The sequence below is a fragment of the Brachyhypopomus gauderio genome, chromosome 19 (genome assembly GCF_052324685.1).
Source record: "Brachyhypopomus gauderio isolate BG-103 chromosome 19, BGAUD_0.2, whole genome shotgun sequence".
Taxonomy (NCBI): Eukaryota; Metazoa; Chordata; class Actinopteri; order Gymnotiformes; family Hypopomidae; genus Brachyhypopomus; species Brachyhypopomus gauderio.
In genome coordinates, this window is record NC_135229.1 from 10,468,840 (window position 1) to 10,495,339 (window position 26,500).

The following is a 26,500-nucleotide window of genomic DNA, read 5'->3' on the forward strand; positions in this document are numbered from 1 at the left end:
TTCCCACACAGGCCAGACTCTGTTAACAATGACGGGGTGTGAGAGTATTAGCTGATTTATTATAAAAGGGGTTCATGGCCACACAAGAAGGATCACAGAGAGCCACAGAGACACACAGAGCAGCTTAAGGGAGACGGCCATGCTGGTTACAGACAAAATGGCTGCCACACCGTGTCACATGACAACAATGCAAATGTACCGTCACTGTGTCACACCATGGGGACAGCTGTCGTGAAGAGCTAAGACGTCTTTACACAGGACAAATGATGTCTGCATGTGTGTGTATATATACATGTGAACCCAGATATTGTGACATGTCATTATTTATCTTGTGTTGTCAAAATTAAAGTTAAATTGGACTGACATTTCCAGTTATTGTACAATGGGTGAACCTGACTGAGGCATGACTAGAGTTTCTATTTGCTTATTCCATTTAGCTGGTTCTCCTACAAAGCACCGACATTAGCTGCAAACTATGTTTGCTACCTTTATTATGTCCAGTCCTTACTTTACAAAACCACAGCCTTATGGGAAATGTAGTCCTGGGGGGTGTTTACCATTGGGGCAGCAGCCCTGAGGACTGGGAGGAAGCATTCGAGCCCTTCAGAGTGCCAGTGCCCTGCGTGGCCTGAGCCAGCTTAACAGCGGCCGCTAACTTCCTGTGCACAGTGACCCAATCACAGCAGAGGTTAAAGGGCACCATCGTCATCCTCACACTCCTCATTACACTGGAAGCAGTTGGACGGGGCCTAGCGGGAAGCTAAGTGTGAACGACAGTGTGTTAGTCCAGCATAAGACTGTTAGTAAGAGAACAAGGGGTGTGTGTGTGTGTGTGTGTGTGTGTGTGTGTGTGTGTGTGTGTGTGTGTGTGTGTGTGTGTGTGTGTGTGTGTGTTAAATAAAGATCTGGATGAGTGGAATGGAGCAGAAGACATTCACCTAAAGATGAGGACAGGAGAAGCCATGAAAAACACACTTGTAAACACAAACACACACATGCACACGCACATGTATTCACACAAATATACAAAAACACATGCAAATACCTACACACACACACACACACACACACACACACACACACACACACACACACACACACACACACACACACACACACACAGAGGCGTATGTTTACATGAACATCAAAAGTAATTATACATTATAAAAATACACATAACATTCTATGAACTTATTCAGTATTGCCAGTCATTGTAAACAACGCAGTTTAACAGTACAGGCTACACAGAAATATATCACACCAATGTTAATGCATGACTCTGTATAATAATAATAATAATAATAATAATAATTTCTTTATTTTTATAGAGCACCTTTCATACATACATGCAACTCAAAGTGCATGTATGACAAAGTATTACAACATTTTATCAAAGAAAACTGATCTGGAAATATTCATCCAACACAAGGTGCAGAACACAGGAGACATGAACCAGGAGACATGAACTAAGAGTCATGAATCAGGAGTCATGAACCACGAGTCATGAATCAGGAGTCATGAATCAGGAGTCATGAACCACGAGTCATGAATCAGGAGTCATGAATCAGGAGTCATGAACCACGAGTCATGAATCAGGAGTCATGAATCAGGAGTCATGAACCACGAGTCATGAACAAAAAGTCATGAACCAGGAGTCATGAACCAGACGTCATGAACCAAGAGTCATGAATCAGGAGTCATGAACCAGTAGTCATGAACCAAGAGTCATGAACCAGGAGTCATGAACCAGGAGTCATGAACCAGGAGTCATGAACCAGGAGTCATGAATCAGGAGTCATGAACCAGCGGACAGTGTAGGGGTGGCACTGTATTCATCACATTTGCTCACCCATGAAAGAGAAAATGGAAAAGCAACAGAGCAGAGAAAGAGAAATATAGAGAGAGAGAGATAGAAAGAGAGAGATGGAGTGAGAGAGAGAGAGAGAGAGAGAGATAGAAAGAGAGAGGGGTGTAGAAATAAAGAGATTGTGTAATAAAGCACCATAAACATGGAATGAATGAAATGAGAAAGACATTAATGCACCATAAACAGAGGAGAGAACAGAGAGAACAGAGGAATGATTGCCCCCTTAGGCTTGATGGCAACACACACACACACACACACTCACACACACACACACACACACACACACACACACACACAAGAAGACTATGTATGCAATAGGTGTTTTTCCTGATAAACCTAATTCACTAAGTCTGTGTGTATTAGATGTGTATCAGCTGTGTGAGTGTTAGCTGTGTATTTATTAGCTAAGTGTGTGTTGTGTGTTGGTGTTCATGTGTTCATCCAGCTCCTCATTATATTACAATGACTTCAAGTTGAACACATCACTGGACGAATCCCCCCCCCCCCACTCTCTTTCCCTCTCTCTCTCGCACACACACACACACACACACACACACACACACACATACACACACACACACACCTACACATATACACGCACACACACACACATACATACACACACGCACGCCGCACACACACACAAACACACACACACACACACACACACACACACACACACACACTCACCTGGCAATGTGGCGCTTTCCTAGGAATCTGAAGTGCTGTAGACACAGTCTGTGAGACACAAACAGAGATTAGAGAGGCAGATTAGAGAGGCAGATTAGAGCAGTAATCCTTAAAAACACAGACATAGCTCTGTCTAAACACACACTTCATACTGTCCTCAGTGTAGACTAATCTTCTCTCTTCCACCCAACCAATATGACTATACACATCCACTGACACTTTACCACTCTATCCATCCACCCACCCATCCACCCATCCACCCATCCATCCATCCACTCTGCCAGCCACCCCTGCAGGGTTAATGAGACTCACTCTAGTATGTTGAAGAAGTCTGATATCTCCTGATGAATGGCTCTGTGCCAGTATGCAACCATGACGTCTGGAATACAAACCCCACAATGTCCCAGGTTAACAGGTTAGTGCTGGTATCAAATCAGGAGCAAAGCACTAACACACACAGGTTAGAAAAGCGTCTACTGTAGAGAATTCTCCTAATATGTGATATGGTCTGCATTATATGCACCTGTGTGTGTATGTGTGTGAGTGTGTGTGTGTGTGTGTGTGTGTGTGTGTGTGCGTGCGTGCATATGTGTGTGTGCATGTATGTGCATGTGTGTGTGCATGTGTGTCTGTGTGTGTGTGTGTGTGTGTGTGTGTGCTCATGTGTATGCGTGCATGTGTGTGTGCATTTATGTGCATGTGTGTGTGTGTGTGTGTGTGCGTGCATGTATGTGCATGTGTGTGTGTGCATGCGTGCGTGTGTGTGCTCATGTGTGTGCGTGCATGTGTGTGTGCATTTATGTGCATATGTGTGTGTGCATGTGTGTGCACGCATGCACGTGTGTGTGTCTGTTCTGGTCGCTCACCCTCTGATATGGTCTTCATAATGTGCAGGAAACACATCAAAAGGCCTCGTGTCTCTGCTTGGTCCAGTTTGTCGAAGCGCGACCCAAACCCGATCAGAGACTGCGGCCTGGCGAACTACACACAGGTGTGACACTCTCGCTCAGCACACATTCACACCCTCACCACTCACATCACTGATGCGTGTGTCGTTGTGTGTGTACGCGTCTCACCTTCTCACACACGTCCATCTTCTCGCTGTTGCGGTCGCCGTTGCTGGGGTTGGACTCCACGCTGATGAGAGAGCCGCGCGAGTCGGTGTTGTTCGCTGTGGGCAAAGCCAACGACGAAAACACTAAAACAAACGAGAACCAGAAGACGAAACCAGAGATCACGTGCTCAGCTTACACACACACACACACACACACACACACACACACACACACACACACACACACACACACACACACACACACACACACACACACACACACACACACAATCACACACACACACACATACACAGATACAGAGACACATACCTGCAATAGAATTGAGCACTTCCTTGGAGAAAGAAGCATCCACAGAGTTGCCAGGCCGACTGGGGTGTGTGTTATGAGCTGCCAGGGCCCCCCCCACACTAAGGTCATCTCTGGATCCCTGCACACAGCAGCACATCAACACCCTGAAGGTTTGCTAAAGACCTTCCTAGTTGGTAAGAAAAAAAAACAGAAGCATCTTCGCCAGGGCTTTTATACGAACAGGGCAGATTTTCTGTGTCTTTTAGAATGACTAAGTTGATTATTCCAGGCGAGGTGAACTGTGCTACACCACCGACATGCTGCTGATGTGGTCCAAAAACAGCCCGGTCTGCTCGAGACCAGAGTCATGGTTCTGAGAGCAGCCTGGAAACCGCAGAAACCAGCAGGAAACACTGTTTTCCTGCTTTCCAAATGAACCCCTGCTACAGTCCAGATGACCAGCAAGAGTGTTCTAATGTCCAGGAAGAGTGTTCTAATGTCCAACAAGAGTGTTCTAATGTCCAGGAAGAGTGTTCTAATGTCCAACAAGAGTGTTCTAATGTCCAACAAGAGTGTTCTAATGTCCAACAAGAGTGTTCTAATGTCCAGGAAGAGTGTTCTAATGTCCAACAAGAGTGTTCTAAAGTCCAGGAAGAGTGTTCTAATGTCCAGGAAGAGTACACCTGACTGCTCTAATCAATGTTTACACCAGTCCACCCCTCCTATACCTCCATTGTGTGTGTGTGTGTGTGTGTGTGTGTGTGTGTGTGTGTGCGTTGCGCGTGTGTGTGCGTTGCGTGTGTGTGTATGTATGTACGTCTGTGTGTGTGTGTGTGTGTGCGCGTTGCGTGTGTGTGTATGTATGTATGTATGTCTGTGTGTGTATCTCTGTATGTGTGTGTGTGTGTGTGTGTGTGTGTGTGTGTGTGTGTGTGTGTGTGTGTGTTTGGGATGGAGTGTGTGTGAGTTTACCTGGTCACTGGAGGTCAGGCATATGGGGAAGAGGTCTCTAAGGAAGAAACGTGGCATATTGTCGAGGATGAGACCATACAGGGGCAGATACAGAGAGGCAATCCTCGCCTGCTTCTCCTACACACACACACACACACACGCACACACAAAATGTACAGTACAGGCAGTTTTAAAGCAGACAAAAAGTACACCATGGTAAACACATCCACAAGTGTAGGCACACACACACACACACACACACACACACACACACACACACACACACACACAAAATCATGGAGTTGACATTGGCTTAGCTCCCACCTCAGCACCCATTCTTCACACACACGCACGCACGCACACACACACACACACACACACACACACACACACACACACACACACACACACACACACACACACAGACTGTCATGGGCCACTTGGACCATGACACATATCCTAGTCTCTACACATGGGTGGAGACACTAGACTGTAATTGTTTCCCGCTGTGCTCTCCTCTCCAGTGAAGTGCCATGGCCTCACACACACACACACACACACACACACACACACACACACACACACACACACTCATTCTAACAATGGCTCCTTGTCCTAAATGAAAACATTTTATTATTTCAGTATTTCTTATTATTCCAAGAAGGGAAGAGTGTCACTAATAATCTCATCTTAATCTCATCCAGTCTACAGGAACTCTGCTGATGGGCTTCCTGAACCAAACCTGCAGACCAAGATCAGATGTGGGCCCATAATCTGCTTACTGGCCAACACACACCCTTCACACTTGTGAGTGTACTGTACGGTGAACACATTTCACACCCTGATAAAACACACACCCTTCACACTCGTGAGTGTGCTGTACGGTGAACACATTTCACACCCTGATAAAACACACACCCTTCACACTCGTGAGTGTACTGTACGGTGAACACATTTCACACCCTGATAAAACACACACCCTTCACACTCGTGAGTGTACTGTACGGTGAACACATTTCACACCCTGATAAAACACACACCCTTCACACTCGTGAGTGTACTGTACGGTGAACACATTTCACATTGTATGGTGATAATGTTTTACACCTTGTTCGTTCTCCAGATGCGTGGGCCATGACTGTGTTGGGCAGGGGTGTGGCGGGAGGGCGGGCCACTGGGAGGGGCTTACCTGGACGGCGTAGCGGGGGTCGAGTGAGTGCTTGGCCATCAGCGCCTTCAGGCTGGCCAGCGCCACGTGTCTGATGTCCTGCTCGTCCTGCAGTGCCAAGCCCAGCTCACGCAACAGCATGCCCGGCAGGAAATGCTTCCTACAAAACTCGCCCGTCAGGCTGTACTCCGGCATGTCCACTAGGGGGCGGTGGAGAGCATTTATAGAGATAGAGGGAGAGACGGAGAGGCACATGGAGATTGAGAGACGAGGAGCTGGGGTGATTTGCAGTACACAGGACATGCAGGACAGACGGAGGGTGAACGTCGTGAGGACATGAATGTCCCTGGGCTTTTATGGACCTTGATGAGGTGAGTGTGAGGACAGCACGTCCCCAGCAGGAACTGAGTGTGTGACACCGGTGGAGAGAACAGTGACAAGCTTAATGTAACCGTGACAGAATACTGTGTAATGGAGACACTAAAGACTGAAAAATACTAAGTACTGAATTACTGAATAAGGCTGAATACTGAATATAATTGTGTAATGAATAATTACCGTGGGCAATCTGTGTTTCCGGTGAAGCCTTATCTGATATGAACACAAATGAAGCACAGAGCGTTAATGAGATGGAGTTTATGCTAATGAGGACTCAGACAAGACCAGTGAGGATGGAGAGAGGTGTGGCCTTGGCGCAGGCTGACCTGTGATTCGTGCAGAGGGAATGGGCAGACTCAGAGGGATGTAGTGCTCGTGGTTGCACACCTCCCTCAGGAACTCGAACTTGAACTCGCACAGCATCTGCCGACACGGAGAAACGTCGGTCACGGCCCTGTTCCTCACCGCTCTACAGCTCACTAACACACCTACGGCAGGGCTGGCGTCCACGTTACGCATTTACACGACAGAGTTATGGAGTAGCTATTTATAAGAGAGACCGCGAGACCGAGGGGGAGACAGAGAGAGGGGGGTGTGATGTGGGTTGGGCTAGCGTGTGAGTGACAGAAGGGGGTGTGGCCTCGGTTGGTTTAGTGTGTGAGTAACATAAGAGGGTGTGACATGGGTGTGAGTGACAGATGGGGGTGTGGCCTGGGTTGGGCTAGTGTGTGAGTGACAGAAGGGGGTGTGGCCTGGGTTGGGTTAGTGTGTTACTGACAGAAGGGGGTGTGGCCTCGGTTGGGTTAGCGTGTGACTGACAGAAGGGGGTGTGGCCTGGGTTGGGTTAGTGTGTGACTGACAGAAGGGGGTGTGGCCTGGGTTGGGTTAGCGTGTGATTGACAGAAGGGGATGTGGCTCTTCAGTACCTTATTGTCACTAGCAGCGATCATGTTGATGTAGTTGCTGATGAGTTTGAAGGTGAATCCTCGGTCCATCAGAGTGAAACAGCGCTAGAAAAAACCCAAAGTGTCAGACTCTCTGTGACTGCTGGGTGCTTCTAGACCACTAGACCATGTATCCAGCATGCACAGAACCCAAGGTAGTGTCATCACTTCTCCAGATGCCACCGTGGCCGTCAGGATGCCGCAAACTCTCCCTGGACGCTGTTGGCGGTGGTGGCTGTGGTCAGGGCTCCGTGGGGACTCACCTTGACGAAGGCGGCCACGGCCTGGTTGGCCACACGTGTCTCCTCCAGCTGCTCTTTGCTTTTCCAGTAGATGTGATCCGACACCGTCATGATCAGAGTCTCCACGTGACTCTGGAAGGTTCCTGGAAAACGCTGCGTCCTAGGAACCTGACCATCACATACACATGCGTTCACACAAGAACATACACACACACACACACACGTTCACGCACACACACATTCGCATGTGCACACATAAACACAGACACACATCCACACACGCACGCACGTTCGCAGTGGTCAGATTTCAATACAGTGGCCTTTTCACTGTGTTTGGCATTTTGGAGAGATAAGGTTGTCAGGTCAGAGGGTTGAAGGCCATAACACTACCTTCAGCTTCTCAGAATCCATCAGGTACTGCGCCATAGACTTCAGTATGATCTCGAAAAAGAACCAAGAGAACTGAGGAGAGAAGACAAGAGACGAGACGAGACGAGACGAGACCAGAAGAGAAGAAGTCAGAGAAGGTCAGAGGTTATCTGATCCACATAAACAGGCTTCACGGTCGCGGTGGAGCGTGTGAAGGTCATTGGAGCGCGTGAAGATCAGTGGAGCTTTGGGCCTGACCTTCAAGATGCTCTTCACCGCCGACAGGTCGTTGCTCTTCAGCTCTGAGTTCATGCCCTTGGCCAACTCCTCGTGGACGGTCCGGAACCCATGGGCTTCCGCCTTAAACACAAACTGTTTAAACACACACACACACACACACACACACACACACACATTTTGTAAACATAAAAATCTGTTGAAATTAAACTGTAAATGACAATGAGAAGTCCTTTAATAGATGTTTAGGATCTGGGTGGTCTGTTAGGATGTGAGAATTCCAGGGTGACATCATCATTCTTGTGTGTATGACATCACTCTGTGTGCACGGTAGCAGCCGCATCTCACGAACACACAACAGAGCAAAGTAACACTGATGTGAAAATATACAACTGCTCTGTCTCTCCCTGTCTGCCTCTCTCAACAACCCACACACACACACACACACCCACACACACACACACACACACACACACACACACACACACACACACACACACACACACACACACACATATTGATGCAGGATGTGGCTGTTCTAGACAGCTGCTTTTGTTTTCTTTGTTATGTCCCTGTATATTCTCTGTAATAACCCTATAGATTCTCTCTAGTTTTCTCTCTCTTTTTCTCTCTATATAATAATCCCTCTCTCTCTAGTTGTCTCTATCTCTAGTTCTCTCTCTAGTTTTCTCTCTCTTTCTCTCTATTGCTCTCTATCTGTCTCTCTGTCACTTGCCTCTTTTCTTTTTCTGGGAATTATTATTTTTTTGCACCTGTTAACCTTATTCAACCAATCCCTACACACACACACACACACACACACACACACACACACACACACACACACACACACACACACACACGCACACACACTCACACACACACACACACACTGCACTAAACCAATGCAGTCCACAGGCCAAAAACCTCTCAACTGGCTAGCCATCCAGACAACATACCAATCAGTTGCCATGGTAACCCTGTCTCTGTTATACCACCCTCAGTTTCTCCTGTTTTCCCTTTACCTCTCTCCTCTCTCCTCTCTCCTCTCTCCACCTCTACCTCTTGCTGCTGAACATAAATAATGATAAATAATGATAGTGAAAGTCATACAATTAACAATGGCAAATGATACATTTTACAGTTTTACAATAAATGACTGTGACTGAATACTGAATAGCAGTAAATATATTAACATGATATATATATCACAGAGGTGTGTCCTAGAGTAGAATGTCTTACTCACTGTCTCTCACGTACACTAGCCCTTCCCTCCCTCCGTCTCTCTATCCCCCTCTCATCTCTCTCTCTCTGTCTCTCTGAAGATTACTTCCTCAGTGATTCGACCAGGAACATGAAGCAGGCCTGTTATGTCCCCTCAGTTACCTTCTCATCTCCGTTAAAGACATCCTGGACATTGTCGTCTTGTGTATGTGTGTACGTGTGTGTCACTTACAAGCGTGTGTAACAAGGGCACTAGGAAAAGAGGACTAGTGTTGTGGCCCAGAGCTGGCAAAGGGGTTAGGGTCACACACTCGGGTTAGGGTCACACACTAGGGTTAGGGTCACACACTAGGGTAAGGGTTAGGGTCACACACTATGGTTAGTGTTAGGGTCACACACTAGGGTTAGGGTTAGGGTCACACACTAGGGTTAGGGTTAGGGTCACACACTAGGGTTAGGGTCACACACTAGGGTAAGGGTTAGGGTCACACACTAGGGTTAGGGTTAGGGTCACACACTAGGTTTAGGGTTAGGGTCACACACTAGGGTTAGGGTCACACACTAGGGTAAGGGTTAGGGTCACACACTAGGGTAAGGGTTAGGGTCACACGCTAGGGTTAGGGTTAGGGTCACACACTAGGTTATGGGTTAGGGTCACACCTTTATATACGAGTGCAAATAGTGGTCCAGGTTTTCTTCATGGCACTTGGCAAGGATGTGAACCAGCACCCTGCAGAGAAGACACAGGAAGAAGTGTTTGACACACAGCATGTCAGATGCCCGTTTATCAGACTGGGAAAATCAAAATACTCTACAATGTCTGTAAGGTGAAATCCTGTTTCTGCTTTGCAACCACTTGGTGATGAAAATCTGCAGATAATTTAGAGATAATCTAGAGATCTAATCTTTTCAAAGTTTCTTGATACATTCTTACTTGATAGTTCCTTCATTATGCTCCTTGTGGTTTCTCCTAAACAACATCATACCTGGTGGTGGTAGTGGTGACCTCGTCTGTGTCATTCTGGGTCAGGACCTTGAACAGCTGATTAAAGAGGACTGGCAGGAAACGTATTATCACATGGTTCCTCTCCATACTAAGGAGGCCCTGAAGGGACAAAGGCAGCACAGTTGGGGGTCAGGCTATGTGAGGGAAAATTGTCTCTGTGGAAGGTGAAATTAGATATTAAACATTAGATATTCCTAACAAGAGTACAGTCATTGAACTACAGCTTTAAAGGCAGTATCCTATTTCTAGTTCTATTTCTGTTGGCATTAGTTAATAAGGTATTAATATGGTGGGTATTAGTTAGTATGGTGGTATTAGTTAATATGGTGGGTATTAGTATGGTTGTATTAGTTAGTATGGTTGTATTAGTATGGTGGTATTAGTTAGTATGGTGGTATTAGTATGGTGGTATTAGTTAATATGGTGGGTATTAGTATGGTTGTATTAGTATGGTGGTATTAGTTAATATGGTGGTCTTAGTTAGTATGGTGGTATTAGTATGGTGGTATTAGTTAATATGGTGGGTATTAGTTAGTATGGTGGTATTAGTATGGTGGTATTAGTTAATATGGTGGGTATTAGTATGGTTGTATTAGTATGGTGGTATTAGTTAATATGGTGGTATTAGTTAGTATGGTGGTATTAGTATGGTGGTATTAGTTAATATGGTGGGTATTAGTTAGTATGGTGGTATTAGTATGGTGGTATTAGTTAATATTGTGGGTATTAGTTAGTATGGTGGTATTAGTTAATATGGTGGTATTAGTTAGTATGGTGGTATTAGTTAATATGGCGGTATTAGTTAGTATGGTGGTATTAGTATGGTGGTATTAGTTAATATTGTGGGTATTAGTTAGTATGGTGGTATTAGTTAATATGGTGGTATTAGTTAGTATGGTGGTATTAGTTAATATGGCGGTATTAGTTAGTATGGTGGTATTAGTATGGTGGTATTAGTTAATATTGTGGGTATTAGTTAGTATGGTGGTATTAGTATGGTGGTATTAGTTAATATTGTGGGTATTAGTTAGTATGGTGGTATTAGTTAATACGCTCTTGTTGTAAACCTTTAGGCAGTTCAGGAAGTTCAAGGTAGGTGGTAGGGAGGGATCTTCCTCGCGTGATAGTGAGAGGTCTGCCTCGCGTTTCTGGCACTGTTGGAAGAACCGATTCAGATGGGGGTCCTGCAAAAGACCACACAACATTCACATTGATGCCATATAACTCCATATAACTCCATATAACTCCATATAGCCCCAAATAACTCCATCTAACTCCATATAACGCTAACAAGGGCTTCATGTTCTTACCTGAGTGTACACCGTGGACAGTACAGTGGTAGACACCTTGAAGATGGACTTCCCCCCATCCACCCACTTCACCTCTGACCCGTTCTGGTGAAAGAAGATCTCACCATTCAGCTGTACTGCTTTGCATATACTGTTTTGCATGTAGTGCTGATCCCAAATCTAATTTCTTGTGCTGCAGTGCCTGGATCAGGTCTAACGTCACCTTGGGACACCGGTACTGGGGGCTGTAATTTCAGGCGCCAAACACTGATGTAAAAAGCCTGACGGATCTTTTATGATTCATGTCTCTCTCTCAGAACTAGAGTCGTGCTTGAAAGTTACATGTTTAGACAACTGGCAATTTCATTTAGCACTGATTCCACTGTGGACACACAGTCCAATTGAAGTTAGTTGTGTTAGGACCTGAAATGTGCAACATCCAGTCATGTCCTGCCTGTCACTGCTTGAGAAGGTCTTCTCATCTCCTTGGATTTGTTTAGCTCACACCTTCTGGACTAGTGGCTTTCACAGCCATCTCAGAAGGTCTCCACTTCCTCCACATTCTTGGTTTCTTAACCTAGTCAACGTTGTGCCATCTGATCAAAAGTCTGATTACCTGAATCAGGTGAGAGACACTGTTCCAGATCCATCAGTAATTACACCCCTCCCTCTTTCTTTCTTTGCCCTCTTTCTATCTCACTCTCTGCTCTTTCTTTTGTACTATCCCACTCTTCCACTCCCTGCTCTCTCTCTCTTTCTCTCTCTCTCTTTCTCCCCTCTCACCTTATTGGATGAAGGCTCTTTAATCAGCAGGTACCCACTGGGTAGAGTGCAGGAGACAGGCACATTAAACTCCCCAGAGGCCAAACGTCCGTCCTTCAAGAGAGGTAACCATGCATAGCCCACTGTTTCACACACACACACACACACACACACACACACACACACACACACACACACACACACACACACACACACACACAGGTTAACTAATATTTGTTTTTTTTATTGGTTTCATCATCTGTTCTTAAGTTATTTGTTTGAGAGCCTCCAGCAGTACCTGGAGTTTCGAGAGCTTCTTTCTTCTTGGAGCTGGTCTTGGCGTTGATGTCACAGGTAACATGGAAAAACGAGAACAGCAGATGGTGTTTCTCTTGAAGCTGGATGGGAAGTTCAACCTTCACCTGGAGGCACAACGAATCACAACTCAGAGACCGTTTCAAAAGGAACATTTCAAAATCATCGTCGGCGTGAATGTTCATAGACTGGCAGGTGTCTATGGGTATGGACGGACCTCGTCATAAAAGTCTGGGTTCTGGGAGTGGTGCAGGACAGTGGAGCAGGCAGCTGAGGTGAAAACCGGACCTCCCGCCTTTCCGTAGATGCGCTATGGGAATAAAAATGGACACCCTACTGTGAATTTTGGGTAAGTTAGTGATGAAAATGTCATGTCAGAGCTGACAGACTGCGGTCATTACCTTAAGCGGTTTGGCGTGCTCGTCGTCAGAGTTACGGAACTCAACATAAACCGCAATATTCCGGGCCTGCGAGGAACAAATGACGTAAAAATCCAACGAAACTACCACACAGTTGAATCAAAATAAGGGGGCATGCCTGGTCCAGCCGGGACTATAGTAGCAGGATGGGGGTGTTTCTATAGTAACAGGATGGGGGTGTGTCTATAGTAACAAGATGGGGGTGTGTCTATAGTAGCAGGATGGGGTGTGTCTATAGTTGCAGGATGGGGGTGTGTCTATAGTAGCAAGATGGGGGTGTGTCTACAGTAGCAAGATGGGGGTGTGTCTCGTTAAAGTGTTTTATTTATTGAATTGTTTTGAATAGTTTGTTTGTGTCAATATATGTGTGTGTGTAATATTTTTTGTTAAATTAGCATGTGTAGAAAGTGTCACTATGTCAGTGATGAACAAAGCCACATTCTCTCAAGATGTGGTCACAGACCACACTGTGATATGACCAATTTGACAGTCAAAGCAGGTCTGATTTGGGGACTTGGCCATACCTTGGCAAAGCTCTTCTGGCTGTCATATTTCAGGTGTTTGGGGTAGACGTAGATGTGATTCTTGTAAACTCTGTAAGGTTGTGCGAATTTGGCAGAATCGTGCAGGAGCTCATCCACTTCCACTGTAGCTGCGTACAAACTGCAGTCTTCAAACGGCTTCAGGGGAACATATGAAGAAGTCACGCAATCTGAAAGCACGCACACCAGTTTGTTACACGACTGATCACACACCACCAAAACACCACAATGAACACCAGAGCTGTGTTTAAAGTAACACAATGCACAGGACGAGTGAGTATGATCACGTTTCCCCAAAACTGGGATATGTGGATATTTTATTAGCAGTTAGAATTAATGAGAACATTTTTTGCTAATAAACCAAACACATGATGCTAATGTTGATGTGTCTCTGGGCCTTACTGGGGTGTTCCATAGGTACACAATCCACCTGGATCTCCAGACTTCCTGGTATGGTCTGGAGTTTACTGGTCTTCTCCGCTCTGCAGGAATAAATCAAACATTTCAGCCATACATTAGCAATGGGCGGGGCACTAATGTTATGTGAAATGTGATTGGTTAAATGCTCCTGTACCTCCTGAACTCAGAGATGAGTTTGAGAAGGTCCTCGGTGGAGATCTTGTTGCTCTCTTGCTTGAACAGTGGAGAGAACCGCGACTCGCGATCCACTGTACCCTGGTTATCTTTAAACACAGATCTGAAAACACAATGAAAATGTGGTTCAGGGGGGTAGAAACTGGCTCTCTCGTTCCCCAGGACAACAGAAAATGTGCTGAGCTTACATACTCTCATGCTGAGTCGTGATAACTACTGCCAGCAGCAGCTATTCCTGACCAAAATGTGGCGGTGAGTTTTATGGTGGTGGACGGTGCTTCCGAGGAGTCTACTCACCTCACAGACCAAGCAAAAGGCATGCGGTACTTTCCCAGTTTGCTGCAAAACTGTTTGTTGGATTTCAGGATCTTCTGAACTGTCTAAAAAAAGTCACATAAAAAAACCATAAGACTGGACATCAAAGGAAAGACTGGTGTTTATAAAGTGAAAAAAAAAAGTTGGCCAGGAAACTCCTGTCTTTCGTGTTGACCCAGATAACGTGTGGGCTTAAATCAAAGCAAGGTGTCTAAACGTTTGGCTGACTGTAGTGAAGACTGTGGTATCTATTTAGACTAGTCATATTCAAGCCAGGGTTAAATATCCCAGTTTCCACTAAGGGGGGTTGTGGGTTGTTATGGGGGCCCATTCTAAAACCACCTGTGAATGATGAAGTACTTCAAATGTGATTTTACAAGATAGTCCTTCTGGAACCTTCTGGGCCTCTGCTTTCAGTAGTAAGGAGACCTCTGTTCTGATCCACAGACAGAAAACCGCAGAGCGAACATTGCAAGCACGTCATACGACACTTCTGTTCAGCTCTGGCTTACACTGGAAAATTCATCACATGGTTCGAACAAATCTTTCATCAAAAGGGAAAGGGCTGAGGGGCTGAAGTGTTGGTGTGAGACGGAGCACCACCAGCTGTCTACACTCACACTGCCATTTGAAGAACTCCTTAAACAACAGCTAGCAGAGATATATTAGCATGCCTTTGCATAACACTAATCAGTCTAAATAAGAAACCATTCATAACCATAATTAACATATCTTAGTTAAGTAAACAATCGGTCTGACAGTGATTAGGTGTGCTACTTCAGATTAGATGTACATCTTATGATCTGGCAAAAGAAGAGGAAGAGTAGAGTGTGGTGTAAGATGTGATATAAGATGTAATATAAGATGTAATATAAGGAGATGTGATGTAAGAGGTGATGTAAGAGGTGATGTCAGGACATGTGATGTAAAGAGAGGGAAAGTAACCTTTATGTTATCTGTGTTCTTTATGTAGGGTTCCGTCCCACTGGCAATGTTTCCCATTAGAACCTTCTCAATCCGTGCCAACATGATAATATCTGTGTGAGGGTTTGTGATGGAGAAGATAGCCTGTATAAGCAAACACACACACACACACACATACACACACACACCACCCATGCAGGCACAGAAGGTAATATCAGTAATTGCAAGATAAACAGTCACAGTATTTCCTGTGTCTGCAGCAACACAGTCATCACCCCAGTAGGTGAACTCTCATCAGCTTGGTCACGTGACCTCTCACCTGCTTGGTCACGTGACCTCTCACCTGCTTGGGGAAGCCCAGCCAGTTCTGCAGGTCCGGACTGAGCTCACAGTCTTTACTGCTCTTCTCCGTCGAGGGCTTCAGGCCGTTCTCCTGTGGACCCGTCTGGCCTGCAGGCGACCCCTGACCTGACCCTTGACCTGAGCCTGAACCGCTCAGCATCTTCCTCACGGCCTCGTGGTTGAGGTCCACGTGAAAGTCGGCCGACACCTTCCGACACTCTCTCATATCCAGCAGCGCCACGGTTATGAAGAAAGGCTCAATCTGAACAGAGACAGTAATGGTGTAGTGATTACAGAAAGGGTTATAATCCCACTGGGATTAGCATAATCTTCATAGCTGTCTATTTCATTGGAGGATGCTTTGTGAGGGGATCTAATTGGACAGAGTTCATCAGTGAACAGATTAAGAGGTTAAGACATTGCATATATTATATATTTACAATGTGTGTGTGGTCTGAGTCTGTTTGTGTGTAGGTGTGTGTGTGTGCACGTGTGTGTGTGCTCAGCTCACATTAGTGATAGGCTCCGTGTCAGACTCGTTCACACAGCCCTGCAGTGTGAGGTTTAAGGACTGGCAATAGATCATCAGCCTTTTGCCCAGACTCTCCTCAAAGGGACGGACGAGACGCGTGTCACCGTCTCCCCGCGGGCTCCGGAGAACCTACAACACATCCCACCGATCCTCAGGGTACACCCTCACACTGCGTCAGATTAACCACGTGAAGCACAGATTGCACTCACAGTCACAGACCTAGGTTTAGACTAGATTACATGTAAGGACACATCTCGAGAGGACTCTGTTTCTACGTGTGCAAGGGTCATTTTGGCACGTGTGGTGGTGGAGGTGTGCGTGAGACGTACAGGTGTGTCAGGATCCAGCGAGAACAGGTTGAGTCTCTCCTCCTGTCTTGCTGATTTCACCGTCTCCTCTGTTTCAGTGATATACTGACACACACACACACAGACAGCTTTTAAGAGGCGTGTTTCCATCGCAATGTCACCACGAGAGCTGTGAGACAGGAATGTTACCTTAGCTAATTCGGGATTGATTCCATTTTCTGTGGTTTCCTCATTTTCAGGGAGACAGACGTCATTCAAGGACAGATCAAAGCCGTCTGAAACATTGAATGATGGTGGAACAGTACGTATGTAACATTAAAAAGCAACCAGATTCATCACAGTGGCTTCAGAGTCATGGGCATCCTCACAAATGACATTCATGTGGAATGCTACTTTTTCTCTTAGAGCTGGTAAGGAAGCTATTGTGTAGTTCACATAAATCAAGTTGTGACACCAGTTTATACCAACCTGTCATCTCAGTCCCTGAAATGTTTACATTATTGAATAAACACTATTTCATTAATTATGTGGTGCCCAAAACTGCAGAATGCGTCACGTTTCCAAGGGTGTGTGTTCCTGCATTTGGTGGGTGTGTTTGTGGACTCACCGTGCTTGGTATCAGACAGGTCCGTGCTCCTGCGGTCCAGCACCGGGCCCTCGGGCGGGCTTATCTGCAGGATTCTGTTGAGCATGCCGATCCATTCCTCCATGTCCTGCTCACTCTCTGCTGCCAGGACGAAGTATGTCACGTCGTTCATCTTCAGCTCAAAAGCATGTTTCCTCAGACGATTATTCTGGGAGGACCAGGATGGAAAACAAAGTCCATTCAGAACACTACATACTGCATGCAGACCAGTCTGATCAGTATACTTGGACCAGTATTGGACCAGTGTTGGACCAGTGTTGTGTACCAACCTGAACGACCCCTGTGCATGAATCCAAAAATATGCAACCTTTTGGCTCTTTTGAGATCTTCTCATCTTTGTAAAAGTTCATGATGTAAGAGTTGTCAGTAAGCTGGGTGAGCTGGAAATATCTCCTCTTGAACGACTGCAAAGACACGATCACAGACAACAAATCAAATACATTGTGCCCTATAAGCAGTCATAGTGCTCTTATAAGAAGTCATTGTGCCTTATAAGAAGTCATTGTGCTGTTCAACTAAAGGTAAATTAACTAATTATCAGATTTTTTAAATGTTTTGATAAAAGTGGCACCCAGCTTCTGAATCTAGCCAGAAGTTCCGAGAGGTGACCAGTCTGTGGCTTTATATCCGAGTTACTGGTGTTTGTAGGAGCAACTGAAAAATCACAGCACACCGCACACAATAAAGAAGTCAGAGAGAACCTAAGGGCTCGTCACACGTGAGCGATTATCTAGGCCTTAACAGAATGGGAGGGGCCTAAAATGTCCAGTCTATACAATGTGGCTGGAGTCAGTCTGAATTTCTAAAGTGTGAGGGATGTGAGCCGTCTCGGCATTTGCACTGAAAATGATCCCTCAGACTTTGGAGACGTCTCACTGATATATCTCACGTGAGTTAACCTCAGATGCTGAACCTGAAGGCAGAGACCTGCTCTAACTGTAAGACTCTAGTATTAGTGTTAGCAGCTCATTACAAATGGCCCATTCCTAGTGTTGGCTGAGGTAAACATATCCATACAGATGATAGTTTATGACGAGAGAACACAAAGTTCTGAGCACACTAAATCGATTCATATGGACTGCATTATCTACTTATGAAGTCTTATGAGCATTTCCATGATGTGCTGTGATTTCCCAACTGTTTCTGCACATATCAATAACCATGCAGATACAAAAACACAGGATTGTTTCTGGTTAATGGACCACACCATTACAATAATGGTAATGGTAACATTATGCACTTTTCTGATGATGATGGTATAACTACAAGGTAGTTCTGGAAACCTAAAAATCAGAACCAAACCCATGATGTTGTATTGTAGAGTGTTACAACGATGACTTGATATAATCTGTAATGTGGATAAATTAATCATTTTGCTTTGACAAAAAGACTTAATCAGAAGTATTTTCTGTTCTTGTGCTCAGGCAGGGGCGTTCGGCAGGGTTAGCCGTGAGCTGCCTGGAGAACGCTTGTGCTTTCGTAGCAAAACATTTACTCTTTGCATTTACTCGCATGATTGGTGGAGCTTATCCAACACCTTATCCAATCATATTGCTCGTTTCCCCACATGACACGAGCTCCATGTGGGACAGGAATGAAAAGACGCTGTGTTACCTGTCGCCTGACCGTGGGTAAGATTTTGTCTTTCATATCCAGATCGACGTGACCGTATGAATGAGGGGCAGCTGATCCCAGATCAGTGGTTTGATTGGGTGATTAGCATGAGGAGCCCTGGCAGGCTCTCTTACCCGAACAGTGATGCTGTTGTTCACTGTGCTGTTGAAGTTGCCTTTGTAGAGCCATCCAGACTTGAAGACACCCATGCCCCCTCCACCACTACCTCCACCTCCGCCTCCTCCTTTGGACGACGACAGCGACGTTGTGTCCTGCGGAAAAGAAAGCTGTGAGCGCTTCAAACGGGTCCTTTGTAGGAGGAGCACTCGCACCGTGGCTCGGAGCCAAAACAGAGGGGTTCCCCCCCCCCCCCGGGGGATGAGGAGCTGACTGCAAGCTCTCTCAGGAGAAAGGCGGTGGTTTTAGTCAGGCCCTGGGCACGGTTTCTCCTGGAGCGCGTGTTACATGCTTTTCCAAGTTCTGGGAAAGCGGTTCAGAAGTGTGCCGACAGCAGGCCGTCGTGTGCCTGGCGTGTGGATCCAGAACTGACCTCATCCTTATCAACATCTTCATGGTCAATCTCAAAAGAGTGGGAGGGCAGCTTCTGAGCCTTATACGTTTTTCTGTAGTAGAGGGAAGGGGGGAAAAAGAGGGAGAAAAATAAAGAATGAAATAATTAGACTAAGAGACCAGCACCAGAGAGACCAATACAGGAGAGACCAGCACCAGAGATACTGAGGTGTGTTCTGTTGAAGACAGAGTTCATGTGTTCATCAGTGCTGAAACCAACCACTCTAAATCCTTCTCTTTGATTCCTCCTCTCTAATTTCTTCTTCCCACACAGGACTGAATAGCTGACAAATTGACAGGATGTGACCTCATTTGACCTCTCCAGGCTCCCTGTGGCTGGCCCATCCATTAAGAGGGAGCAGGCAAGACTACATTTCCCAGACTTCTCATCATCGTACTACCATGTGATGACAATAAGCAACACATGGAGGACTAGGCCGCACAGATGCGAATCTCTTCCCCATCAAATATTATTTCTATGGTACAGTTACAAGTGGAGAATTGCTTTTTCCAGTAATATTAGTATTTCGTTGTGATAGTGACTCTCAAGAATATAACAAAGTCATCTTTTAAGGGCATACTGTGACAACACAAATGAATATATATATATATATATATATATATATATATATATATATATATATATATATATATATATATATATATATATATATATATATATATATATTCATTTGTGTTGTCACAATATATATATATATACTCACACACACACACACACACACACACACACACACACACACACACACACACACACACTGATACACTTGACGTGAGGGGGGGTGGGGGTCTTGGTTACTGTGTGGGGCCCTGCGCTGCTTAGTGAACATATAGGGTGTGGCAGCCTAATGACCTGTGTGTGTTTCACATTATGTGGCAGTAAAGTTTTAATGGCGGCTTCACTGCCTCACACATGGTCCATTCTGACAGGACCCCACATTTAGATGCCTTACACACTGCCTGCTTGAGTGCACTCAAGAGCAAGGGCTCTTTGTGTCCATGGTGCTGGAGACACCATGGCTATCCAGTATCCACCGCACAAATCCATCCACACACACACACGCACGCACGCACGCACGCACACACACGCGCACGCACGCACGCACACACAGGCAAGGCAGGCAGGCAATCCCTCTGGCATGGACCTCACACAAAAGAGAACTGTAAAAGGACCGTCATGTAGCAACATGTGCACAGGCCTGGGCTTTATTTCAGTCCGTCAGCACAGAAGTGGTCAGCAGTGGCTCCAAGGAGGCGGGACATGTGGGAATTGAGGATGTGGCCTACGTGTGAAAGGGCATGTGAACAGAACCTGATTGGACAAAGTGACTTAAGACTTAAGAGGAAGGCTTCCTGCCCGATACGAGAGTGTAAGAGTGTACATTTCTGCTGCAGAAAGACCAGCAGCAGAAATGTAAAAACATATCAAATATAACAAGCAGGCAATGATTCTTATCAGTGCTAAATGAGGGTGGAATGAAACCATTCACCTGGGAAACATGCGGTAGTCTCCTGAGTATGCATGATGTTTGTATTCCACCACATGCAGCTGGGAGTTGTAGTACCGGCAGGCCTGAAAGGAAAGAGAGAGAGGGCAGTGAGAACTACAATACCCATGTGCTAGCAGCCAGTTCTTTGCTTGCTGTAATGAAATTTTGTTGTTGTTATGTTTGATACAAATTTTGCTTCTCTGGACCTAATATAACAGGATCTAAGTTGGAAATATAAGGACACCTACTTCAACAAGTCTGATTACACTCCGCATTCTGTAAGGCTGTTTTGTAAAGCTGTTCTGTAAAGCTGTTCTGTAAGGCTGTTTTGTAAAGCTGTTCTGTAAGGCTGTTTTGTAAAGCTGTTCTGTAAAGCTGTTCTGTAAGGCTGTTCTGTAAGGCTGTTTTGTAAAGCTGTTCTGTAAAGCTGTTCTGTAAGGCTGTTTTGTAAAGCTGCTCTGTAAAGCTGTTCTGTAAGGCTGTTTTGTAAAGCTGTTCTGTAAAGCTGTTCTGTAAGGCTGTTTTGTAAAGCTGTTCTGTAAGGCTGTTCTGTAAGGCTGTTCACATTAACACTATGTTCTCAAGAATTAGCAGATGGCGTTAATGTTTCAAATGAATCAATCTACACGTAAATTAAGTTGACTTTATCTTCCGTGGGTAGTAGGAAAAAACTGTCTTTCATAGGAACACACAAAGACAGGAAAAATAGAGAGACAGAGAACAGAGAGAGACAGGGAAAGGAGAGACAGTTAAAGCAAACAGACAGTTAATGTTATCACTTGAGGAGGGAAGACTGCCCTCTCCAATATAAAATAATGTCACAGTTCTAAACAATTTATCAAAGAAAATAATGACCATGACCACAGTTTAGCCCAAATAAGAAAAAAATGTCCACACTCATAGTTCAGGTTAAACAACCTGAGTGTGTGGGTGAACTGCGCAGTGAAAAAGATCCGAGCACCGCTCTCACACACCCTCACACCAACACCCTGCCCACACACACACACACACACACAGACACACTCACCTCTCTGACCAGCAGACATTCGGCCAGTTCCTCTGCTCCCTCAGGCACTGTGGACTTCAGCGTTCTTCTGTCCTGTGGAACGGTAGACACCTGTGTGCGCACAAGGGGAAGACAGAAAAGACTCAGTTGTTGAAATATGAAAGATAAAGTTATCCAAATTTCAGCTACAAATTCTTCCGTCATGAAGCTCTGAACATATACATAGAGGAAGATCCACTTCAAACACCAAAACGTTCACTAAACATCTACCAAATTTAAACCTTACTGTGGATTAAACCATTGATATTGTCAATAACAAGACCTCTAAACACCTGTTAAATGCCACACAGGTCTGGCACAGCACTCTGGATCAGGGTTAGATAACCTGCTTATATGGCCTTGACATTTGCTCCCTGGTACTGATGTGGGCTGCTGAGCTGAAGAGCTGGATTCTCAGCCACACACAGCACCATCACAGGGGCTTCTGCTGGACTTGTGTCTTCAAGGTCAATATGACATTTCAGACATTACGTATATCATCAAAAGATGAAGAGGCATCATCATCGAGGGTTGTACTGATCTCCTTAACTGTAACTTTTGGTTCCATAGAATATCCACCTAGATCCAGGTTAACAAAAGGTACCGGACATCAGTACTACTGTTTTATCAGAATTTAGAACAAGGAATCCCATCCAAGCTCAGATGTCTTCAACTAGATGTTTGTTAATATGTTGCTGGAACAGGATGAGCTGACAGGTATATCGTCAACATAAAAATGAAAACCATTATTGTTACTTTATGGAGATCACATGTGTGACTGGACTGTACCTGTGAGACGGCAAATGATAAATATCCATGAACAAAATCTTGTGAAACATACAATCCTTTCACATGCTGTGATAATGTCCCATTTTTGCAAACAAAATGGTAACACTGTCAAGATGGAACCCAGAACTTGTCTGTATACACAGAACGGGTTTTAAAGCCGTATCAGTGCTCCACAATCTCTAGCTGCTCAGTAACCAACATCCCTGATTCTGCACAAGCAATCCCTGTTATTGCTTCATGACAAAGAGTAACTCATCATACCTCAACCTTCTCCAAACTCTCTGACAGGAACGCAGTGCTAGAAATGGCAAAGATAAGTCTAGAAGCTTCTTAATGTGATGCTTCCCAGCTGCTTGCTGGACACGCTCGGGGACATGACCCCTGCCGAGTGATACATTTACAACGGTTCCTCCGTCATTCATAATATTCTAGATGCAATCAAAATGGTGCTGGACGGATCCAAATGTGGTTGATCTCGGACCTCTGGTACTGAACTCCTCGAAATGTTCCTGGCACGGAAGACAGACTGACTGCCATGAGATAACACGTGATGGATCGTTGGTTACCTGCTGTGGAATTACGCCACTTAATAGTGTAGAGTTTCTTCCTGAAGAAATCTGAGACCATATTGCTCTTAGTATCTGGATGAACACTTGGGTCATAAATGGCATGATCATTTGGTAATTTAGACATGTTTATATTGTATAAAAACATTGTACTGATCTCTATACTGATCTTCTTGCCTTCTGTCAAGTCAGAACAAGTCAGGGCCTTAGAATAGACTTTCTGAATGGATTTCTCTGCCGTCTTTGCTTACACTGTTGTGCGATACAATTCTTCAGTGTGTCTCAGGACAAATCTACTAGAAATGGTCTTTTCTTCACTTTCCGAGTGCAACACAACTGAAAGGAGACCTCAGTCAAGTGTGGTCAGAAGGAGGAATCAGGCTTTGATTGTTCATGTCTGTCTCACGCACGGCACAGTTCAGACAGAAGACTACGAATGTAAGCACATGCTTCCCAGAATCCCACGCTTGTCCCCCTACAGCATCATCATATCAATTTGACTGAAATTCTAAATTTTAAGCTTTGATCAAAGAAGAGTTTAAGTATTTTGTCGACATCAGTTTCACAAATCCACTTTAGATCGTTGCGTGTGATTAAACTTGTGGATAAATCTACTGAATAACCATACACATGCCACTTTTCTCCAAATGACTGCCGAAACTACTGATCAACAGTTGCTACGAAACTACTGATCGCCAGTTACTACTGAAACTATCACCTATTACCAGTGAGGGCAAAAATGAGGTGAGGTTGAGAAGTTCTGAAGTGAGTCGTGTACAGACGCTGGCTGAGGAGAACAGTGTTGGGACCGTCTGGAGACATTCCTGGTTCTTGTTGAGAAACACTGGGAATGCTCTGGTCCAGCATCTGGTCCAGCACCTGGTCTGAGCTGGTCTGAGCTGAGGTCTGAAAACCATCTGACTGAGAGCCCCAGGTATTTACACTCACGGCCATAACCCAAATGCTGAGGTAGCGTTATGCATCAGCAGAAATTAACTTCAGTTACACTTAATACAAAACAAGCGAGCCCTTAGGGACCAGACTAATTATTCAGGAACTCTCTCTCCCTCCCTCTCTCCCTCTCTCTCTCCCTCTCTCTGTGTGAAGGACTATAAATTATAAACATCCAGTTAGTAAGATTTAATTTGAACTGCTGATGTGATGATTTGCATTTGAATTGTAATAAAGTCACTAATGAGCAAACATCTGCAGAAATTACTTTTAGAAAAATCAGGGCTATGGAAAGTTATCTCTCTTTCTCCGTGTGTGTGTGTGTGTGTGTGTGTGTGTGAGAGAGAGAGAGAGAGAGATAGATAGCCTGTACTAGCATCAGTATATCCCTTTCTTGTGCAGTAACCAGTAGGCTTCTGCAGGTTTCCTGTAGAGGTGTACTGGTTGCTATTTCCGTGACTGATCACACCCATGTCCGGTGGTAATGACACATCAGTGTGAGTGATAAAATGAGTGTGTATGTGTGTCTATGACCCTGCATGTGTATGTATGTGTGTGTGTGTGTGTGTGCGTGTGTGTGTATGGGTGTGTGTGTGTGTATGACCCTGTGTGTGTGTATGACCCTGTATGTGTGTGTTTGTGTGTGTATGACCCTGTATGTGTGCGTCTGTGTGTGAGTGTATATGACCCTGTATAGGTGTGTGTATGACCATGTATGTGTGTGTGTGTTTATGACCCTATATGCTTTTGTGTGTGTATGTGTGTGTGTGTGTGTGTGTGTGTGTGTGTGTGTGTGTGTGTGTGTGTGTGTGTGTGTGTGTGTGTGCGTGTGTGTGTGTGCAGTGGAGCTTTTGTGGCTGTCTCTGTAGCAGAATATGAAAGAGGATGTGGTGACCTGGGCCTCTGGCTGCAGAGGAGAACTGCACAGAGAAAAGATCTGTGCACCGCACACACACACACACACACACACTCACACACACGCACACACCAATGCATGCACATACTCACACATTACATTCATACACACACGTGCGCACATACACACACGTATGCAAGGCCAGTATTTCTATTTGACTTCTCTCACTATCATATATGCACCATCACTCTTCTGTTACACTGAGCTCTCCTTCATATGATGTCATTCTGTCACACGCTCTCTAATACTCATACAGACACTATCTCACTTCATACCATCATACAGCATCGTACACCATCATATTTCCTATTCATACTCCATCAGTGAAGGTGGAGCTCCATTACTGAAGGCAGTACATGCGTAGCCTGAAGGTTCAGAGCAAACGTGAAGGACAGAAGCTGTGCAAGAAGGTGATGAGGAGCCAGGCCAGGAGAGATCTAAACCAAGAGGAGACTTTTGCGTCGTGCTGCAGTGTTGCGGACGCTGTACCAGACCGTTGTGGTGAAGACTCTCACCTGTGGCTACGAGCTTTGGGTAGTGACCCAAAGAATGAGATCACGAATACAAGCGGCTGAAATGAGTTTCCTCCGCAGGGTGTCCGGGCTCTCCCTTAGTGACAGGGTGAGGAGTACGGTCATCCGGGAGAGACTTGGAGTACTGTAGAGTCTCTGCTCCTCCATGTTGAGAGGAGCCAGTTGAGGTGGATCATCTGGTCCAGATGCCCTCTGGGCGCCTCCCTGGTGAGATGCTCTGGGCATGTCCAGCTGGCAGGAGATCCCAGGGAGGACCCAGGACACGCTGGAGGGGTCTCCAGAGAATGGAACATTCCCGTCCTGGGAATGTCCTGGTAAGGGGTGGCTGGGGAGAGGGAAACCTGGGCCTTTGCTTAGACTGCTTCCCCCCCGTCAGGCAGACCCAGATAAGCAGAAGGAATTGGATGGATGGATGGATGGATGGATTAATGTATTCCTAGGTGTCTCACTGCTGAGTTCTGTTTATACTGGAGCATCCTCGGTCTGCAGGCAGGGAGCCTGACTAGATTGCAGTGATCCAGAGATGCAGGCATCTATACGGGCTTCAGTGGTCCAGTGTGGATGAAAGTGTAGAGTCCAA

At 45.4% G+C, this 26,500-nt stretch overlaps 1 protein-coding gene across 9 annotated transcripts in view; it reads right to left on the reverse strand.

The window, feature by feature from the left end:
* dock10 (dedicator of cytokinesis 10) overlaps nt 1-26,500 on the reverse strand; it is an 85,455-nt gene that overhangs the window by 13,875 nt on the left and 45,080 nt on the right. For 6 of the 9 annotated variants that reach the window (XM_076980897.1, XM_076980899.1, XM_076980894.1 and 3 more), the window contains exons 3-39: nt 22,148-22,237; nt 21,121-21,203; nt 19,593-19,665; nt 19,177-19,314; nt 17,698-17,832; nt 17,390-17,576; nt 16,972-17,057; nt 16,804-16,887; nt 16,454-16,603; nt 15,944-16,204; nt 15,622-15,744; nt 14,659-14,741; nt 14,342-14,464; nt 14,170-14,249; nt 13,750-13,937; nt 13,208-13,273; nt 13,024-13,116; nt 12,790-12,913; nt 12,513-12,634; nt 11,751-11,834; nt 11,508-11,624; nt 10,421-10,539; nt 10,095-10,164; nt 8,232-8,345; nt 7,995-8,066; nt 7,626-7,772; nt 7,345-7,428; nt 6,745-6,841; nt 6,599-6,631; nt 6,062-6,240; nt 4,894-5,010; nt 3,943-4,060; nt 3,634-3,755; nt 3,424-3,538; nt 2,870-2,936; nt 2,558-2,605; nt 558-659 (exon numbers count right to left, since the gene is read on the reverse strand). In XM_076980897.1, coding sequence (XP_076837012.1) covers nt 558-659; nt 2,558-2,605; nt 2,870-2,936; nt 3,424-3,538; nt 3,634-3,755; nt 3,943-4,060; nt 4,894-5,010; nt 6,062-6,240; nt 6,599-6,631; nt 6,745-6,841; nt 7,345-7,428; nt 7,626-7,772; nt 7,995-8,066; nt 8,232-8,345; nt 10,095-10,164; nt 10,421-10,539; nt 11,508-11,624; nt 11,751-11,834; nt 12,513-12,634; nt 12,790-12,913; nt 13,024-13,116; nt 13,208-13,273; nt 13,750-13,937; nt 14,170-14,249; nt 14,342-14,464; nt 14,659-14,741; nt 15,622-15,744; nt 15,944-16,204; nt 16,454-16,603; nt 16,804-16,887; nt 16,972-17,057; nt 17,390-17,576; nt 17,698-17,832; nt 19,177-19,314; nt 19,593-19,665; nt 21,121-21,203; nt 22,148-22,237 — 4,094 coding nt within the window. The remainder of the gene's footprint in view (nt 1-557; nt 660-2,557; nt 2,606-2,869; nt 2,937-3,423; nt 3,539-3,633; nt 3,756-3,942; nt 4,061-4,893; nt 5,011-6,061; nt 6,241-6,598; nt 6,632-6,744; nt 6,842-7,344; nt 7,429-7,625; nt 7,773-7,994; nt 8,067-8,231; nt 8,346-10,094; nt 10,165-10,420; nt 10,540-11,507; nt 11,625-11,750; nt 11,835-12,512; nt 12,635-12,789; nt 12,914-13,023; nt 13,117-13,207; nt 13,274-13,749; nt 13,938-14,169; nt 14,250-14,341; nt 14,465-14,658; nt 14,742-15,621; nt 15,745-15,943; nt 16,205-16,453; nt 16,604-16,803; nt 16,888-16,971; nt 17,058-17,389; nt 17,577-17,697; nt 17,833-19,176; nt 19,315-19,592; nt 19,666-21,120; nt 21,204-22,147; nt 22,238-26,500) is intronic. The other 3 variants (XM_076980895.1, XM_076980896.1, XM_076980900.1) reach the window with 3 other exon arrangements.